This window comes from Sciurus vulgaris (assembly GCF_902686455.1).
Source record: "Sciurus vulgaris genome assembly, chromosome: 5".
In the NCBI taxonomy this organism is placed as follows: domain Eukaryota; kingdom Metazoa; phylum Chordata; class Mammalia; order Rodentia; family Sciuridae; genus Sciurus; species Sciurus vulgaris.
In genome coordinates this window covers 118,234,177-118,255,607 of record NC_136465.1, presented here as the reverse complement: position 1 = coordinate 118,255,607, position 21,431 = coordinate 118,234,177, and the positions used below count along the sequence as shown (strand labels likewise).

The 21,431-nt window shown below is 40.4% G+C and overlaps 1 protein-coding gene across 1 annotated transcript; it reads right to left on the bottom strand.

Moving 5' to 3' along the window:
- Nucleotides 1-18,672: 18,672 nt before the first annotated feature.
- On the bottom strand, nucleotides 18,673-19,593 carry LOC306661101 (olfactory receptor 6C4-like; the record flags this gene model as incomplete). Its single annotated transcript, XM_079139908.1, has 1 exon — nucleotides 18,673-19,593. The coding sequence occupies one exon, from the start codon at nucleotides 19,591-19,593 to the stop codon at nucleotides 18,673-18,675; it is 921 nt and encodes a 306-aa protein (XP_078996034.1).
- Between the last annotated feature and the right edge of the window lie 1,838 nt (nucleotides 19,594-21,431).

The following is a 21,431-nucleotide window of genomic DNA, read 5'->3' as shown; positions in this document are numbered from 1 at the left end:
ATTTCCTGGAATACTTTGAGAAGTATTGGAATGAGTTCTTCTTTGAAGGTCTTGTATAACTCGGCTGAGATTCCATCTGGTCCTGGGCTTTTCTTGGATGGTAGATTTTTAATGGCTGCTTGTATTTCATTGCTTGATATTGATCTGTTTAAATCGTGTATGTCCTCCTGGTTCAGTTTGGGAGGAGCATATGTCTGTAGAAATTTGTCAATGTCTTCGGTACTTTCTATTTTGTTGGAATACAGATTTTCAAAATAGCTTCTCATTATGTTCTGTATCTCAGTGGTGTCTGTTGTGATATTTCCTTTTGCATCACGTATTTTAGTCATTTGAGTCTTCTCTCTCCTTCTCTTTGTTAGTGTGGCTAAGGGTTTATCTATTTTGTTTACTTTCTCGAAGAACCAATTTTTGTTATGTCAATTTTTTGAATAGTTTTTTTTTGTTTCAATTTCATTGATTTCAGCTCTGATTTTAATTATTTCCTGTCTTCTACTACTTTTGCTGTTATTCTGTTCTTCTTTTTCTAGGGCTTTGAGCTGTAATGTTAGGTCATTTAGTTGTTGACTTTTCATTCTTTTCTGGAATGCGCTCCATGCAATGAATTTTCCTCTTAGTACCGCTTTCATAGTGTCCCAGAGATTTTGATATGTTGTATCATCATTTTCATTGACCTCTAAGAATTTTTTAATCTCCTCCCTGATGTTTTTTGTTATCCATGTTTCATTCAATAGCATATTATTTAGTCTCCAAGTGTGGAGTAATTTCCTTTTTTTACTTTGTCATTGATTTCTACTCTCAGTCCATTATGATCTGATAGAACACAAGGCAGAATCTCTATTTTTTTGCATTTCCTAAGGGCTGCTTTGTGGCATAACATATGGTCTGTTTTTGAGAACGTTCCATGTGCTGCTGAGAAGAAAGTGTATCTGCTCCATGATGGATGGAATATTCTATATATGTCTATTAAGTCTAGGTTATTGATTGTGTTATTGAGTTCTATGGTTTCTTTGGTTGGATTTTGTTTGGAAGATCTATCTAGTGGTGACAGCGGTGCGTTAAAGTCGCCCAGAATTATTGTGTTGTGGTCTATGTGATTCTTGAAATTGAGAAGGATTTGTTTGATGTACAGGGATGCACCATTGTTTGGGGCTTAAGTATTTACTATCGTTATGTCTTCCTGATTTATGGTTCCCTTCAGCAATATGAAATGTCCTTCTTTATCCCTTCTGACTAACTTTGGCTTGAAGTCCACTTTATCTGATATAAGGATGGAAACCCCCGCTTTTTTACTGAGTCCATGTGCGTGGTAGGTTTTTTCCTATCCTTTCACCTTTAGTCTGTGGATGTCTTTTTCTATGAGATGAGTCTCTTGCAGGCAGCATCATGTTGGGTCTTTCTTTTTAATCCATTCTGCCAGTCTATGTCTTTTGATTGATGAGTTTAGGCCATTAACATTCAGGGTTATTATTGAGAAATGATATGTATTCCCAGTCTTTGGCTTATTTTTGGTTTTTAAGTTGGCTTGGTTTCTCCTTTGAATGCTTTTTCTCTAAGGTAGTTCCTCCCTGTGCTGACCTCCATTGTTGTTTTTCATTTCTTCCTCATGGAATATTTTTTTTTTTTCTCTCATGGAATATTTTGTTGAGAACATTCTGTAGTGTAGGCTTTCTATTTGTAAATTCTTTTAACTTTTGTTTATCATGGAAGGATTTTATTTCATCTTCAAATCTGAAGGTTAGTTTTGCTGGGTATAGGATTCTTGGTTGGCAACCATGTTCTTTCATAGCTTGAAATATGTTGGTCCAGGCCCTTCTAGCTTTTAGAGTCTGGGTTGAGAAGTCGGCTGCTATCCTTATTGGTCTCCCCCTATATGTAATCTGATGCTTTTCTCTCACGGCCTTCAAAAACCTATCTTTATTTTGAATGTTAGGCATTCAAATTCAAATTCATTATAATGTGCCTTGGTGTGGATCTGTTGTGATTCTGTGCATTTGGTGTTCTGTAAGCCTCTTGTATTTGATTTTCTTTTTTCTTTTTTTTTTTTTTGCAGTGCTGGGGATTGAACCCAGGGCCTTGTGCTTGCAAGGCAAGCACTCTACCCACTGAGCTATCTCCCCAGCCCTTGATTTTCCATTTCATTCTTCAGGCTTGGGAAATTTTCTGATATTATTTCATTGAATAGGTTGTTCATTTGGTTTGTATCTCTGTGCCTTCCTCAATCCCAATAACTCTTAAATTTGGTCTTTTCATGATGTCCCACAGTTCTTGGAGATTTTGTTCATGATTTCTTACCATCTTCTCTGTTTGGGCGACTTTATTTTCAAGATTAAATATTTTGTCTTCATTGTCTGAGGTTCTGCCTTCCAAGTGGTCTAGTCTGTTGGTGATGCTTTCCATTGAGTTTTTTATTTGGTTTATTGTCTCCTTCATTTCAAGGGTTTCATTTGGTTTTTTTTTGAGAATCTCTATCTCTTTGTTGAAATGATCTTTTGCTTCCTGCAGTTGCTCTTTCAGCTGATTGGTATCATCATTCGTTGCCTGCATTTGCTCTCTAATCTCATCCTTTGCTTCGCGAATCATCTTAATCATGTATAATCTGAAGTCCTTTTCTGACATTTCTTCTACCATACTGTCATTGGATTCTATTACTATAGAATCTAGATTTGTTTGGATCATTTTCTTCCCTTGTTTTTTCATGTTGTTCATGTATCTTCCCCTCTAGTGGTGCAGATCTGGGGTATTGCAGATTTCCCCCTATAGGCTTATAGTGGCCCTATAGGTTTCCAAAACCCTTTCTTTAAGGGGAGATCAATATTAGCAGTGCCCAAACCAAACACTATGCAATCCTAAACCAAATAGCCCCTATGGGGACAATAACATCATGTAAATAAGGGAGAAAGCGACTCTGAGAATGACTTCAAGCCTCCAGCAGGAGTCACAGGATGGGATTTGCCCCACCCGAAGATCGGAGCTACGGCTTCCAGGATTATCCAAGATGGCTGCTCTGGCTTCCAAATCTGTTGGCAAATGGGGAGCTGCAGCTCAGGGGTGGATGTGGTCAGCTGGAGGTCCTGGAGACAGGATGCAGTTGGTCCGGCAGTGGTCCTGGAGGTCCGGTGTGTTTGGTGTGGTTGTGGGATCCTGGAGGCTGGGTGCAATCAGTCGGTCTGGGGTTCTGGTGATAGGGAGCAGTCAGTTGGTCTAGGGGTCCTGGCAGCAGGGAGCAGTCAGTTGATGTGAGGGCCCCAGAGGCAGGGAGTGATTCTAGAGTTTTTCCCTAGGTATAATATTATTTTTGAGATTATAAACAGAATTATTTTCCTTATTTCTTTTTCAGCAGATTTGCTCTTAGAATATTAAGGGAAAAAAGCTTTCTGGAATTACAGATTTTTACATATTGACCTTGTATACTGCTACTTGAATTTGTTTATCAACTCTAGAACTCTTCTGGCGACATTTTTTTTTGGGGTCCTCTACATGTGGGATCATCAGGAAAACAGGTAATTTGACTTCTTCTTTTACTATTTGATTCTCTTTGATTTTCCTTTTCTTGCCTGATTGCTATGGCTAGAGTTTCAAGAACTATTTTGAATAGCAGTGGTGAGAGTGGACATCCTTGTCCTCTCCTGATTTTAGAGGAAATGCTTTAAGGTTTTCTACATTCAGTATGATGTTGGCTTTGGGTTTGTCATATGAAGACTTCATAATGTTGATATAAATTTCTTTATTCCTAGTTTTTCCAACTTTTTAAACGTAAGTGGATGCTGGATATTGTCAGAGTTTTTCTACCTCTATTGAGATGATCATGGGATTTTTTGTCTTTAATTTTATTTTTGTGGTGAATTACTTATATTGATTTGTGTATGTTGACCCAGTCTTGCATCTCTGGGCTGAAATACACTTGATGATGATGTGTTATGTTCATAATTTTTTAATTAGAAGATTATAGTTATATGTAATAGTTGGGTACATTTTGACAAATTCATGTATGTATGGAATATGACTGTTCCCCCACTTTTTTCCTTCTCTCCTCCCTTTCCTTATATTTCTTCCTCTACTCTACTGATCTTCCTTTCATTTTATTTATTTATTTTTGATTGGTTCTTTCTACATATACTTAGGTGTGAAATTCTCCTTGGGGTGTGTTTGTGTGTGTGTGTGTGTGTGTGTGTGTGTATACATATAATGTGATTTTCTTAAATTCAGTCTGTGCTTCCTCCCCTTTCCTTTCCCTTCTTCCTCCCTCTCTCCTCTCCACCTTCTATTCCACTGATATTCCCTATATCTTTATGACATCTGATCCCTCTATTCCTTCCTCCCTGGGGCTTCTTTCCTCTTAGTTCCTCTGTCTTCCACATATGAGAGAAACCATTTGACCTTTGATTTTCTGAGTTTGGCTTATTTCACGTAGCATGATATTCTCCATTTCCATTTATTTACCAGAAAATAACACTATTTCATTCTTCTTTATGGCTGAGTGTAACTCCATTGTGTATATAAACCACATTTTATTAACTCATTCATCGGTTAATGGATACGTAGACTGGTTCTGTAACTTGGCTATTGGTAATTGTGCTGATAGAAACATTGACATGGCTGTATCACTATTGTATGATGATTTTAGTTCTTTTGGTTAAATATCCAAGGAATGGAATAACTGAGTCATATGGTGGTTCTATTTCTAGTTTTCTGAGGAATCCCCACACTGCTTTCTGCGTGGTTGTATTAATTTGCAGTCCCATCAACATTTTATGAGTGTATCTTTCCCCCCACATCCTCATCAGCATTTGTTATAATTTATATTCTTGATAGTTGCCTTTCTAACTGAAGTGAGATGAACTCTTAGTGTAGTTTTGATGTGCATTTCCCTGACTTTCAGAGATGTTGAACTTATTTTCATTTATTTGCTGACCATTTAATTTCTTCTTTTCAGAAATGTCTGTTCAGTTCTTTTGCTTATTTATTGATTGGGTTAATTTTTTGGTGTTAATTTTTTTGAGTGTTTTATGTATTCTGGATATTATTCCCTGTCAGAGGAGCAGCTAGCAAATATATTCTTCTATATCTCGTCTCACACTCCTAATCATTTCCTTTGCTGTAAAGAGGCTTTTAAATTTGGTGTTATCCCATTAACTGATTTTGATTTTAGGTCTTTTTTATTTTTATTTTTTCTTTTCTTTTTTTTTATTGTAAACAAATGGGATACATGTTGTTTCTCTGTACATGGCGTAAAGGCATACCATTTGTGTAATCATAAATTTACATAGAGTAATGTTGTTTGATTCATTCTGTTATTTTTTCCCTTCCCCCACCCCTCCCACCCCTCTTTACCCTCTATACAGTACTTCCTTCCTCCATACTTGCCCCCCTCCCTAACCCTAACTCTAACCCTAACACTAACCCTTCCCTCCCCCCCATTATGTGTCATCCTCCACTTATTAGTGATATCATTCGTCCTTTGGCTTTTTGAGATTGGCTTATCTCACTTAGCATGATATTCTCCAATTTCATCCATTTGCCTGCAAATGCCATAATTTTATCATTCTTCATGGCTGAGTAATATTCCATTGTATATATATATACCACAGTTTCTTTATCCACTCATCAATTGAAGGGCATCTAGGTTGGTTCCACAGTCTGGCTATTGTGAATTGAGCAGCTATGAACATTGATGTGGCTGTGTCTCTGTAGTATGCTGATTTTAAGTCCTTTGGATATAGGCCAAGGAGTGGGATAGCTGGGTCAAATGGTGGGTCCATTCCAAGTTTTCTGAGGAATCTCCACACTGCTTTCCAGAGTGGCTGCACTAATTTGCAGCCCCACCAGCAATGTATGAGTGTACCTTTCTCCCCACATCCTCGCCAACACCTGTTGTTGCTCGTATTCTTGATAATCGCCATTCTAATTGGGGTGAGATGGAATCTTAGGGTGGTTTTGATTTGCATTTCTCTTATTACTAGAGATGTTGAACATTTTTCCATATGTTTGTTGATTGCTTGTAGATCTTCTTCTGTGAAGTGTCTATTCATTTCCTTAGCCCATTTGTCGACTGGATTATTTGAATTCTTGGAGTAAAGTTTTTTGAGTTCTTTATAGATTCTGGAGATTAGTGCTCTATCTGAAGTATGATTGGCAAAGATATTCTCCCATTCTGTAGGCTCTTTCTTCGCATTGCTGATAGTTTCCTTTGCTGAGAGAAAGCTTCTTAGTTTGAATCTATCCCAGTGGTTGATTCTAGCTTTTATTTCTTGTGCTATGGGAGTCCTGTTAAGGAAGTCTGATCCTAGACCAACAAGGTGAAGATTTGGACCTACTTTTTCTTCTATAAGATGCAGGGTCTCTGGTCTGATTCCGAGGTCCTTAATCCATTTTGAGTTTAGTTTCGTGCATGGTGAGAGATATGGGTTTAGTTTCATTCTGTTGCATATGGATTTCCAATTCTCCCAGCACCATTTGTTGAAGAGGCTATCTTTTCTCCATTGCATATTTTTGGCCCCTTTGTCTAGTATGAGAAAATTGTATTTATTTGGGTTTGTGTCCGTGTCCTCTATTCTGTACCATTGATCTACCTTTCTATTTTGGTACCAATACCATGCCGTTTTTGTTACTATTGCTTTGTAATAGAGTTGAAGATCTGGTATTGCAATACCCCCTGTTTCACTCTTCCTGCTAAGGATTGCTTTAGCTATTCTGGGTTTCTTATTCTTCCAGATGAATTTCATAATTGCTTGCTCTATTTCTGTAAGGTACATCATTGGGATTTTAATTGGAATTGCATTGAATTTGTATAGCACTTTAGGTAGTATGGCCATTTTGACAATATTAATTCTTCCTATCCAAGAACATGGAAGATCTTTCCATCTTCTAAGGTGTTCTTTAATTTCTTTCTTTAGTGTTGTATAGTTCTCATTGTAGAGGTCTTTCACCTCTTTTGTGAGATTGATTCCCAAGTATTTTATTTTTTTCGAGGCTATTGTGAATGGGGTAGTTTTCCTAATTTCTCTTTCTGAAGATTCATCACTTATGTATAAAAATGCGTTGGATTTATGGGCATTGATCTTGTAATCTGCTACTTTACTGAATTCACTTATGAGTTCTAAGAGTTTTCTGGTGGAATTTCCAGGTTCCTCTAAATATATAATCATGTCATCAGCGAACAGGGATAGTTTGAGTTCTTCTTTTCCAATTCGTATCCCTTTAATCTCTTTGGTTTGTCTAATTGCTCTGGCCAGAGTCTCAAGAACGATGTTGAATAGAAGTGGTGAAAGAGGGCATCCCTGCCTTGTTCTAGTTTTTAGGGGGAATGCTTTCAGTTTTTCACCATTTAGAATGATATTAGCCATGGGCTTAGCATAAATGGCCTTTACAATGTTAAGGAATGTTCCCACTATCCCTATTTTTTCTAGTGTTTTGAGCATGAAGGGGTGCTGTATTTTATCAAATGCTTTTTCTGCATCTATTGAAATAATCATGTGATTCTTGACTTTAAGTCTATTAATGTGGTGAATTACGTTTATTGATTTCCTGATGTTGAACCAACCTTGCATCCCTGGGATGAAACCAACTTGATCATGGTGCACTATCTTTTTAATATGTTTTTGTATGCGATTTGCTAAAATTTTGTTGAGAATTTTTGCATCGATGTTCATTAAGGATATTGGTCTGAAATTTTCTTTCCTTGCTGAGTCTCTGTCTGGTTTAGGTATCAGGGTGATATTGGCTTCATAGAATGAGTTTGGGAGGGTTCCCTCCTCTTCTATTTCATGGAATACTTTGAGAAGTATTGGAATGAGCTCTTCTTTAAAGGTTTTGTAGAACTCGGCTGAGAACCCATCTGGTCCCGGACTTTTCTTTGTTGGTAGGCTTTTGATGACTTCTTCTATTTCAGTACTTGAAATTGGTCTATTTAAATTGTTTATGTCCTCCTCGTTCAGTTTAGGCAATTCATATGTCTCTAGAAACCTGTTGATGCCTTCAAAATTTTCTATTTTGTTGGAGTATAGATTTTCAAAATAGTTTCTAATTATGTTTTGTATTTCAATCCTGTCTGTTGTGATATTTCCTTGTTCATTCCGAATTTTAGTGATTTGGATTTTCTCTCGTCTTCTCTTTGTTAGTGTGGCTAAAGGTTTATCAATTTTGTTTATTTTTTCAAAGAACCAACTATTTATTTTGTCAATTTTTTGTATTGTTTATTTTGTTTCAATTTCATTGATTTCAGGTCTGAGTTTAACTATTTCCTGTCTTCTACTACTTTTGGTGCTGTTCTGTTCTTCTTTTTCTAGGGCTTTGAGCTGTAGTGTTAGGTCGTTTATTTGTTGAGTTTTACTTCTTTTATTAAATGCGCTCCATGAAATAAATTCCCCTCTACGTACTGCTTTCATAGTGTCCCAGAGATTTTGATATGATGTTTCTTTGTTCTCATTTACCTCTAAGAATTTTTTAATTTCCTTCCTAATATCTTCTGTTATCCATTCATCATATAATAGCATATTGTTTAATCTCCAGATGTTGGAATAGTTTCTGTGTTTTACTCTTTCATTTATTTCTAACTTCAATCCATTATGATCTGATAGAATACATGCTAGTGTCTCTATCTTCTTGAATTTGCTAACATTAGCTTTGTGGCATAATATATGGTCTATTTTAGAGAAGGATCCATGTGCTGCTGAGAAGAAAGTGTATTCGCTCTTGGTTGGATGGTATATTCTATAAATGTCCGTTAAGTCTAAATTATTGATTGTGTTATTGAGATCTATGGTTTCTTTGCTCAATTTTTGTCTGGAAGATCTGTCCAGTGGTGAGAGAGGCGTGTTAAAATCACCTAGTTTTATTGTGTTATGGTCTATTTGGTTTCTGAAATTGAGAAGGATTTGTTTGACATACATGGATGAGCCACTGTTTGGGGCGTAGATGTTTATGATTGCTATATCTTGCTGATTTATGCTTCCCTTAAGCAGTATGCAATGACCTTCTTTATCCCTTCTGACTAACTTTGGCTTGAAGTCCACATTATCGGAAATGAGGATGGATACTCCAGCTTTTTTGCTGAGTCCATGTGCATGGTATGTTTTTCCCCATCCTTTCACCTTTTAATCTATGGGTATCTTTTTCTATGAGGTGAGTCTCTTGCAGGCAACATATTGTTGGATCTTTCTTTTTAATCCAATCTGCCAGTGTATGTCTTTTGATTGATGAATTCAGGCCATTAACATTCAGGGTTATTATAGAGATATGATTTGGTTTCCCGGTCATTTGGTTCATTTTTAAAATTTTATTTATTTATTTGTTTGACACAACTTGTTTCCTCCTTTATTTGACAATTCCTTTAGGATAATTCCTCCCTTTGCTGATTTGCTTCTTTGTTTTTCATCTCTTCCTCATGGAATATTTTGCTGAGAATGTTCTGTAATGCTGGCTTTCTTTTTGTAAATTCTTTTAGCTTTTGTTTATCATGGAAGGATTTTATTTCATCATCAAATTTGAAGGTAAGTTTTGCTGGGTATAAGATTCTTGGTTGGCATCCATTTTCTTTCAGGGCTTGAAAAATGTTGTTCCAGACCCTTCTAGCTTTTAGGGTCTGGATTGAAAAATCTGCTGATATGCGTATTGGTTTCCCCCTGAATGTAATTTGGTTCTTTTCTCTCACAGCCTTTAAAATTCTGTCTTTATTTTGTATGTTCGGTATTTTCATTATAATGTGCCTTGGTGTGGGTCTGTTGTAATTTTGTGTATTTGGAGTCCTATAAGCCTCTTGAACTTGATTTTCCATTTCATTCTTCAGATTTGGGAAATTTTCTGATATTATTTCATTGAATAGGTTGTTCATTCCTTTGGCTTGTTTCTCTAGGCCTTCCTCAATCCCAATAATGCTTAAATTTGGCCTTTTCATGATATCCCATAGTTCTTGTAGATTCTGTTCATGATTTCTTACCATCTTCTCTGTTTGTTCAACTTTGTTTTCAAGGTTAAATATTTTGTCTTCAATGTCTGATGTTCTGTCTTCCAGGTGTTCTATATCCTATTGGATATGCTTTCTATGGAGTTCTTAATTTGGTTTGTTGTTTTCTTCATGTCAAGGATTTCTGTTTGGTTTTTTTTCAATATCTCTAACTCTTTATTGAAATGATCTTTTGCTTCCTGTATTTGCTCTTTTAACTGTCGATTGGTGCGATCAATCAATGCTTGCATTTGCTCTTTCATCTCATCATTCAGTGCGTGCATTTGCTCTTTCATCTCATCGTTTGCTTCTCTGATCATTTTAAGTATGTACATTCTGAACTCCTTTTCTGTCATTTCCTCTGCCATGCTGTCACTGGGTTTTATTGATGTAACATCTAGATTTGTTTGCAGCATTTTCTTTCCTTGTTTTCTCATGTTGTTCAGGTATCAGTGGACCGCTGAGATATTGCATATTTCCTCTATTGACTTACAATGTCCCTGAAGATTTCTATATATATCCCCCCTTATCCTTCAGTAGGCTGAAGTCTTGGAGGAAGTTGATAATGCGGTGCTCCACAAGGAAGCTGCCTCTCTAGGAGTGGTGGCCTTCAGGTGGGGTATAATCCCTGCTAGTGGGCAGAGGTGCCTCCACTTGTTGACCAATGATCATCCAAAGGGGACCTAGGCTGTGGGCTGAGGCAAGGCCTGTTTGGGCCTGAGTCTCTGGTTTTACCGTCCTTGTGGGGAAACCTCACCCAGCAGGGAAGACTCACTCGGTGGGGAGGTCTCGCTGGTCAGTTCCCTCCTAGAGGTTCCCCTCAATTTACAGCTACCGCCTGGGCTGGGCTGCCTTCCTCTGCAAAGTTCCCAGGGGCCCGGCCCTACCTCCTGGGCCTGGGAGCCTCACCCTTTGCAGATGACTCTCCTTAGGCTGCCCTTCCTCAGAGAATCTGCCCGCAGGCCTGGAACCTTCGCTCTGCCCTAAGCCTGTCTCTGTGCGGCTCTTCCACCAAGAAGCCTCCTAGATCCTGGGACCCTGCTCTGCACCTAATTGCCTGGCTATGCGGCCCCTCCTCTGAGCAGCCACCTGGGGCCCCGAACAATCGCTCTGAGTCCCAGAGACCCGCCACAGCCGCCCAGTATTCCAGTGCGGTCACTAGGAGTCAAAGAAACTCACTGCGTGCCTCCACCTCCACCAACCACCCGTAGCCCTGGGCAATCAATCACTCCGAGTCGAAGTGACCCTCCCCGTTCCTTCTCCTTCTCCAGATAACCCCCGGGGTGTTCAGGAGTGGTCGCTCTGAGTGGCTCTGAGTCCACGTGACCCGCTGCACGGGTCCTCTGGGCAACTGCCTGGAGCTCTGGTGCGGCCCCTCAAGACCAAGCGACCCACCACACTTCTCCTCCAGGCAGCCCCCCTGTGTTCAGGAGCTGTCACTTTAAGTCCAAACAACTCACCACTCGCCTTCTCCTCTGAGCAGCCGCCTGGAGCGCTAATGCAGTCACTGCGAGTCCAAAGGACCCGCCGCGCTCCTCCTCCTCCTCCTCCGGGTAGGCCCCGGGGTTCAGAAGTGGTCTGAGTCCAAACAGCTCGCCACGCAGCCCCTTCTCTGGCAACTGCCTGTAGCTCTGGTGTAGTCACCCCGAATCCAAGCGGCCGCGCTCCTCCTCCTCCTCCTCGTCCTCAGGGCAGGCCCCGGTGTTCAGAAGCGTCGTTCCGAGTCCAAACAGCTCGCCGCGCAGCTTCTCCTCTGGCAACCGCCTGCAGCTCCGGTGCAGTCACTCCAAATCCAAGTGGCCACGCTCCTCCTCCTCCTCCTCAGGGCAGGCCCCAGTGTCCTGAGTCCACACAGCTCTCCTCGCCACTCTTCCCCTGGGCAGCCGCCAGAGCCCCAGTGGTTGCTCCGAGTCCCAGCGCTGTGCCGAGCGGCCTCCTTTACGGCGCTCCCAGCTGTCCCTAGGTCTTTTTTAAAGCAAGAATATGGTGTATTTTTATTTTATTACACAGGAAGACATGTAATTAGATGAAAGCTCTGAATTAGATGAAAAAAAAGTTCAAAAATAATTCAAGTTGGACTCCTGAAGATTTTTAAACGTGATCATAAAAGAGGATGAGTTTTATTTCATTGGGGTCAGAAGAGTAAAGGAGGATGCTGAGAGGAGGGAGAGGAGAGAGAGAGGACATTATATGCCTTACATATTAAACATCATGGAGTACACATAAATACACACACCAACAAAACAAAACAAAACAAAAACAAAAACGAAAACAACCCCCCTCCCCCAACAAAACCTAAGTTAAAAAATTCTCCTCTTCATGTAAGTACAGAATCCCACCTAGGTTTTCTTGGCTTCCCAGTGTAGATAGAAAGTAGGAGTGGAGATGGGTGGAGTAGGAGTGGCTTCAGTGTCCACTCTCAGGGGCCTACAACTGGCCACCCTTTCCTCTTCATTGGGCTTTGTGGGGAATGGCACGTGGAGCCCAAATCCCATGAGCATAGCGGCCCCAGTGAGACCAATTTGAAATTATAATGTGGACTCTGGAAAGACATTACAGACTTAGCTGCTGGTGGTGCAGGGCTGGTAAACTAAAGCCTCCATGGGCTCAACATTAGCAGCCCCAAACTGGACCTGGTCCTAAGTTCAGGCTACAAAGGTCCTGGAAGGAAGATAAAGGCACCTGAAAACAACCTGGTTTCAGTTGTGGCCAAAGTGAAACCAGGTACCTCATCTAGGGCCACACCAATCTAGTCCATGAGGGTATGGTGGTGCTGGGAGGCAGAGAGAGATACACACAATGTGTAGGTGGGAGAATTAACCTGTGAGGAGAGAGATTTGGTTCCAGGACTGAGAAACAACTCCCGTAACAACCATGAGTGGTTTCATTACTGCTTGTATTTGAATAAGGGCTATGGTTAAACTTCCAGAACACAAACAAGGACTTTTAGGGCCCCTGATGCTGCTAATGGGAATTTCTATTGCTTCTCCATCTCTTCTTTTCTGCTGAGGAGGAAGACTATCCCTACTGCTCCCAGGAGGTTCCAGTGAATCAGTGTCCACTGAGTACCTTGTATATGCTGGAAGTACTATATGAATTGTCCCTCAGCCATGGTGAGAGAAAAAGTAATCATTCTACTTTTATATTTAAAGAGTGGACAATTGGAAATGTACCTATCTTGCTCATGGATCCCTCCAAACTGGTGAAAGGAAGTGATGTTGGTTTCCAAGCTTGCATTCCTTCAGAACAGTTCAGACTTACCATGTCTCTACCATGCTTTTGGCATCTTTGGCCACTGAAAGTTCCCTGGAGGGTTCCTGGGGTGATATATCAGGTCTCAATGTGTAGTGACCTGGCCAACTTTTTTCCTATCGTGTTACCAAAGTGGGATTTGAACCCAGGGGTGTTCTGATGGTGACTGTCATCCTTACTGCCATGACTTCAAGGCAGCAGAAGTAGACATTCATATCAGTGTTAGCGTCTCTCTAAAGAAAAAAATATCCAGAAAGTGAGCTGGATGAAGACAACTATCCCCAGTGCCCAAGCTGGGCCTCCATGCTTCCGAGACTGGGTGGGAATTCTAAGCCTCTGTGAAAAGGGCTAATTTGAGTGAGAGAGAAAAATTGATAAGTTGGCCAAGGATGCCAAAGCATGGTAGAGACATGGTAAGTCTGAACTGTTCTGAAGGAATGCAAGCTTGGAAACCAGCATCACTTCCTTTCACCAGTTTGTAGGGATCCATGAGCAAGAGAGGTACACTTCCAATTGTCAGGAAAGAGCCAGGGACTAAAACCTCTGAACCCTGGAGGGTTCCTGGGGTGATATATCAGGCCAACAAGGACCCAAGCGAGGACTTGAGGGCCAGGATTCTTTATCACACTACCTGTATGACCAGTGCTGGAAGGATAGCACCTGATACAGGAAGGAGGATCATTGGGCACATACTGTGGGAGCCCGGTTACTTTTTAGGAGATCTGAAGCAGTGGAGTAGAACCAAAATCCCAGAAGAGACACATGTTAAAATATTAGCTTTAGTGGAAGATAAGTCTAGCACTGAGAAAACAACATGACTGAAGACCATAAGGCATAAAGCTACTACTTAGAAATATCTGCTACTCTGATTTAGTGAAAATGCCTCCAGTGAGTCTGATCTTTCTGAAAGGAAGATTAAGTAATAAGGGCGAGGCAGTTCTGGCCCCAGTGCCCCCTCCTACAGTAGAACTGAGACATTCAGAATCAGCTCCTAGAGCTGACTCCACTGGCTGATAGTGGTTGGGCAGAGCTTGGACAAAGGGCACAGGAGATGGACATAGAGTAAGGGTGGTGGGGGAGTCTGGAGAGAGAGAGAGAGAGAGAGAGAGAGAGAGAGAGAGAGAGAGAGAGCGAGAGCGAGCGAGCGATATGGAAGAGTTAGACAAAAGAAATAATAAATAGATGCCTCAGGGATGGACAAACGAGAACATGACCAAATTGGCAAGGAGAGATCTGCCACCAGCTGGGCACACAGATCAAACGAATCTATACCAATAGTTCCACTTCCATTTGTGTCGGTGTCTTTCCACATCCAGGAGTCCTGGTTGAGGGACCTGGCTATCATTTATGCAACATTCTGTCAGCACAGGAGGGTGAATGTGTCACAAGGCAAGGATGTACAGGAAAGGTTCTTCCTTGTGCTGAGATCTGCAAGCACTCCAGTTATCTCTGAAGAGTTGCCTGACAGTTAAGTGTGTGGCTTGGCTAGGAATTGCCTAGAAGATCACATATTTGCAGTCCCCACTCTCCAGAGGGTTCTGATATACATGTTGATCTTGCCTTTGATCCAGCTATTGACATCCAGCAGCACCTGATACTACTGGTTCTGCCGCTCCAGGTCGGCTCTGGTCTTGGACAACAGTTCCTCCACAATACTAACAAGGCTCTGCTTTTGAGTCTGCTCAGAGCTTTAGAGGACTTGGTTTTGCTTAGTTCTTCTGCATATCGTCCTTCAGGTCATGCTGGGTTTGTTGTTTCACTTCCAGAGCATTCAATATGCCTCTCAGCTCCAGGGTCTCAAATTGGCAACACCAAGGCCTCTTGGAGCAGGATGTGACTTGCAGACTGTTGCTTGGAACCATTGCTGCACTTGCTGGCAGTTAGTCTCAACCACTGCCTCATACTGGCATATCTCCAGCACCCTGCTCAGGTCCATAGTGGACTCAGTGTCTAGTTCTGTCTAGAACTTGTGCCCCAACAGACACTGCAGAGTGTGAAATTCCTGCTCATGGCTGTTCTTGAAGCAGAGCTACTTCTCCTTCAGAGACTTGCTGGGCCTCCAGTCTGGCCTTGGCCCGGCTCAGATCATCCAGGAACTTAAGCATCCTGCACAGGTCCACCTCTACCAGTTTGTGCAGGGAGATCTCATCCTCCTGCCTTCTCACTGTGAAACAGTACTCATGCTGCTTACATCCTGAGTCATGGAGCAATTAGGAATGCAGCCTTCCTTTGATCCACCACCCAGCTCAACTCAGTCTTTCTCTTTTACCACTATTTGTGAATAGTGGTAAAGTTTAGCCTGTCGCTTTATCTCCCGGTTACCCCATCTTCCAGCACTGCCCTGCTGGTTTAACCACTTATTTCCTGTTTTGTGTTCCACTAATCAGAATTACTGAGTCCTTCCAACCTTCTGTTATTCCAATATTGTCATTCAGTGCACATCCTTTGTCACCCACCTCTCTGATCAGTTTTTTCCCCCAATTTCTTTGATTCCAACCTGCAGAGGAGTTGAGATATACAATATGCCTGTCTGTCATCTTGGATCACAACCAAAAAATTCTTAATGAAAAATGAAAGAATTGTTTCCACTGAGATGTTAGAAACTGTGAACAAGAATGAATATTCATTACCTATGCCAGATGCCCTTCTTTCTATTTATTATTGGTCTATGCACCCCTTAGAAAGAGCAAAAGCTAGGGTTTTTAAAAACCTTTCCTCCTTATGTGCTTCTCAGTGAGCTGCCCAGTTAGAGTGGCATGGAACCAAAGCTGGTTAAAGGCTCTCAGCTTCCGTGTTCATGAGTACAAGGTAGGGTGAAAAGGAAATACCCTCTTCTGGAGTCTTGTCCAGGTGGTAGATGCACGCCCAGGGCAGGGCTGATGCAGAGTTCTAAGTGGGAGGTTCTAGGTGGGAAGTTCTAGTGTCTGTGGTCTAGTTCTGATTAGAACTCTGGAACTTTGTTGAGTGGCAACTACTTTGGAGAGATTAGATGTACTCACTCTTAGGGCCTGGCAGATGATAATCTCTGCTGTGTGTCTCCATCTCAGGCACCCTGGAGAATTCTACTTGTAGGGTAGGATAACAAATTGCCCTGGGTGAAGAGGGCATGGCAAGTCTCATGTATTCCACCATTCATGAATATGGCCTTCTAAGGATCAGTCCCATGTGTACCAATGCATTTTTGTTAGGTTTCCTGCTCCTCTTCCGCTGGTGGCAAGAGACACACAACTCAAAGGAAAAGTAAGTGGCATGCTTCTCTATACCTCGGACCCAAATCTGCTTGGATGCAATTTTCTTTGCCAGTTTTAATCATGTTCTGCCAGGGCCACATTAGATCACACAGTAAGCACTGATTGGGACAGTGTGGCAATTTGTTATCATCTCCAGGGTTCTCATAGCAGGTAGCTGCAATGGGGTTTCTCCACTCACAAGTTGAGAACCAGAGCACTTTTGAAACACCAGCTCACTGTGCAGCCTGTTGATCAGCTGAGTTCAGACTTCCCTTCTGTTCCACAGATATTTCCATGCCAAATTTTTCTCTTGTATTTCTCTCTTTTCAAACCCCTTCAGTTACCACTACCTTCTGTGGTGACCCAGCATAACTGCTGCCTCTGGCTTGGCTCTCATGTACTCTTTCTTGTCCTCTGTGCAATAAACCACCATTTTTGGGTCTCTCTCCATCTCTGTCCAGTATTGAATTTTGGTGAATTCCCACGGTCACCCACCTTGCTGAAAAGCAGTGTTCCTACTTCTTCAATTCTGAGCTGCACAGAAACTGGGGAGTGCAGCTTCTTCTATTTTGCTGTCTTTTGGGCAGTGTCTGGTATTTCTGGTAAAATCTTTGGACAACTCTCTTAAAGACATGATAAACTTGAATATGAATAGGAGATCAGTAGAGTAGAGGAAGGAGACCAGGGGGAGGGAGGAAGAGAGGGAAAGGGGAAATACTGTGGAATGATACTGGCCAAATTACATTGTTATATTGTATGCCTGTATGAGCATGTAACAGCAAATCTCACCATTACGTACAACTATAATGTAACAATAAAATATGGAAAATAAAGTAAAATAAATGCTGAAGACTTCTAAATTAAAGAAAAAGACATAATAAACTTAAAAGCCCATTTGTAAAGATAAGCATTGCCAGTCCACCCAGGACTTCAATATTGTGACAATCCTCATAATTAGAAATAAAAACTGAGGAGTTAAAATCTGTATAACCTTCCTATGCACATATATGAGTATACCACAGTGAATCTGTATATCATGTACAACCATAAGGCTGGGATACTAATTAGAATTAAGATATACTCCATGTTTGTATAGACAAGTCAAATTATGCTCTAGTGTCATATATAACTAAAAAGAAGAAACATAAAAAATAAAAATATCTATGTATAAATTTGTTTAAAAATAACAGTAATAACCATTATGGAAAGCAGTATGAGATTCCTCAGAAAATTGGAACGGAACCACCATTTGACCCAGTTTTCCCACACTTTGATTTAGTATAAATCAAAGTATACTAAAATCAGCATACAACAGTGACACAGCCACATCAATGTTTATGGCAGCTCAACTCACAATAGCTAAAGTATGGAACCAACTTAGATGCCCTTCAACAGATTAATGGATAAAGTTTTATATATATATAAATAATATAATATAACAATTATAATAATATGTAATATAATATAATATATATTACTCAGCTTTAAAGAAGAATGAAATTATGGCATTTGCTGGTAAATGGATGGAGTTGGAGAATATCATGCTAAGTGAAATAAGCCAAACCCAAAAACCAAAGGCTGAATGTCTTCTCTGATATGCAGATGCTAATCAACAATTAGGGGGGTAGATAGGAAAGAATAGAGTAACTTTATATTAGGTAGACGGGAGTGAAGGGAGGGGAAGGAGGTATGAGGATAGGAAGGATAGTAGAGTGAAACAGACATTATTACCTCATGTATGTGTATGACTACAAGAAGGATGTGATCCTACAATATGTACAATCAGAAAAATGAGAAATTACAATCCATTTATGTATGATCTATCAAAACATATAAATGCATTCTACTGTCTTGTAAATGATTTAGAACAAGTAAAAAATTAAGAAAATTATCACAAACATCTAAAAATAGAACTTTTAGAACAAATAATATATTTTTATTTAAAGTAACGATAACAAAAACATTTTAAGAAGAGTGATTTTATATATTTGCAGTTTTAAAAAATGGCTCAAGAACCTATTTATTAGAAAGAAATATTTAAACTGTGTTTTGGGAAGATTTTTCCCTCACTGGAAGTTTTAAAATATTACATTACATTACGTTGACATTCCTTCATGATAATTTCATCTTAGATGTTGTCTTAAAGATGAGAGGGTTAGAGAAGCTCCCCCTAAGTTTTTAAGGGGAGGAACTTTATGAATATTGTCCAGGATTTCCATTGAGTTTAAGATAATTTTATTTATTAAAGACTCACAATTTTCTGGCCATATCCTTGAAGGCTTGTTTGACCTGTTTATTCCTCAGAGTGTAAATGAATGGGTTCAGTAAAGGGGCGACTGATGTATTGAGCACAGCTACTCCCTTATTGAAGGCAACTCCTTCTTTCGCTGAAGGCTTTATGTACATGAAGATGCAGCTTCCATAAGACAGGGAGATGACTATCATGTGGGAAGAACATGTGGAAAAGGCCTTTTTCCTCTGCTGAGTAGAAGGGATCCTCAGAATGGTCCTGATGATGTTTGTGTAGGAGAGGATCACCAGCACCAGGGTGACCCCCAAAGTTACAAGTGCTAGGGTAAAATCGAACAGTTCCAGTAGACTTGTGTCTGAGCAAGAAATTTCCACGAGGGGTCCATAGTCACAATAATAATGATTCAGCACATTGGACCCACAGAAGTCTAGCTGACTAGTCAAGATGATTGGGAACAAGATGATCAGGAAGCCACACAGCCATGAGCAGAGAACTAGCTGGATGCAGACCCTGCTGTTCATGATGGTGGTATAATGCAGGGGTTTGCAGATGGCCACATAGCGGTCATAGGACATGGCAGTCAGAAGGTAAAACTCAGTGGCCCCAAAGAAAATGGCAAAGAAATACTGAGTGAAGCAACCAGCAAAGCTGATAGTCTTAATCCCAGTTGAGATGCTGAATAGCAGCCTAGGTGTGAAAGTGGAGGTAAAGGAAATTTCCAGGAAGGAGAAATTCCGGAGGAAGAAATACATGGGAGTCTGTAGGTGGGAGTCCAGCAGTGTGAGGATGATGATGGTCAGATTCCCAATGATGCTGAACATGTATGTGAGGAGGAGGAATACGAAAATTACAATTTGAACCTCTGGGGTGTCTGTTAGTCCCAGAAGAATGAATTCTGTCAGAAAAGTTTGGTTTTTCATTTTTAACCTTCGCTACCTGTGAAGGAACAAAGGAATTAAGTCAGTGATGGGGCGGGAAGAAGACGTGTCTGGTACACTGAGAAGAGGCCACGTTTTCTTGTTAAATCGGTTTAGATGTCTCTATTTTCCATCGGTGTGAATCAGGCAAGGTTTTGGATAGGGACTGGCTTTTTCAGAAGGGCTGTTTTCTTTAATTCTTAGGTGGGAAGATTTTTTTCTCTATGGCTCCTTTTCAGGATCTTCCTGTATTTTCCAAGTCTACCTACTCAACCAAAACCAAGAACAAATAAAACTAGAATTTAGAAATTCTTCTCATTCTAATGTACTGTGGCCACATAACTTCCCAAGCATTGGTTTTATGTCATTGCCATTGTTGTAGCACAGGGTCGGTTATCTCACTGTGAGGTTGAGGCAGTAGCTGTAAACCCCCCGCCTCTGACTGAGGATGGGTAACCAGCACAACATGGCAGTTATGTTAGACTATGGAGCCAGGTGGCACTTGGCCTGAATCCTGGTTCCACAATTTAGTTCCTGTGCGTTTTTGAACACTGTATCAATCTCAACAATAGTTTCCTCATCTGTAAAATGGGTATGGTAAGAAGGCATCTCTCAAAGGGTTATTATGGGAGTAAATAATAGAATGACAATGTTTGGCACTTGGTAAGTTCTGAATTAGTGACATATTGCCATGTAATTGATATATTTTCTCTCTCTCTCTCTTTGGTCTAGCAATTAATAGGAACTTTCCTGAATCAGCTGAGAGTAAAGGGTAAAGTCAATTGAATCTATAAACTGATTTTATCTTTGCCATCTTTCCTTTCCTGATGAATGATCAACGAGTCATGTATGTTACCTTGTCTCTGCTGGAAGTTTAAGAGCTGGGAGTCAGTTCTGTGTTGGCAAGCTTGTGTTCTGAGATTTTTCTTGATGATAGTTGGCAATCTTCTGTCACCAAATAATAAAAATCTATATTTGTTCTATTGGTTATTGAGGGTCAGGGAAGTACAATAATTTTATTTTATTATTTTTGAGTCTTGCCATTTTTTTAAACCTGTAAATAAAATCGTATGTATGCTTTGTGCACGTTATGTTTAAAAGTATACACACATCATGGACTGACTACAAAAAAAAAAAACAATGTCTATAAAGTTTATTTCATTCAGAACTGACCCTTGGGATATTGAGCTATCTATTACTGATGGAAAGAGAAATGTCAGACATCAAATGATTTCAGGAGGGGCTCATAGGAACCGCTTTCAATTCTTCCCACCAACACTGAGAGAGGAATATTCATCTGTGCTTCAGGCCTACCATTCTGCATTCATTAAACTTCCTGGATGGGCTGTGTCACTTTCCTGGGCACATGGTGTAACCCCAACACAGAGAACCCAGAAGGGGCCAACAGGTTGCTGTTGGTAGTATTCTTTTCCAGAAAAGTCAGTGTTTCTCCCAAGAAGCCTCAAATATCAACAATTCTTTGGGCTTCTTCATTTATTCAGATCTTCTAAGATCCCTGGAATGAAGAAACCCTAAGACACTGCTCTGTATGCCTGGGCCATGTTTGAAATACCAGAGACCCATCCTTTTGATTGTCCCTAAGGATGTCCTAATTACTGGGATGTCTAGAACAAGGCCAGGTTATTGTTTGACTTGCATTTCCAGGCTCTGACCTTTGGGATCAGTTTTTTTGGTGAAACGCTCTACCCTATCATTTGAAAATTCATAGGAAATATATAATGATTCTGCATCAGTAAGTTCACAAAGGTGTTCATTTTAACATTGTAAATGATAAAAGTTGAAAATAATGTAAGCTTCCATCCACAGGGAAATGACTAGCA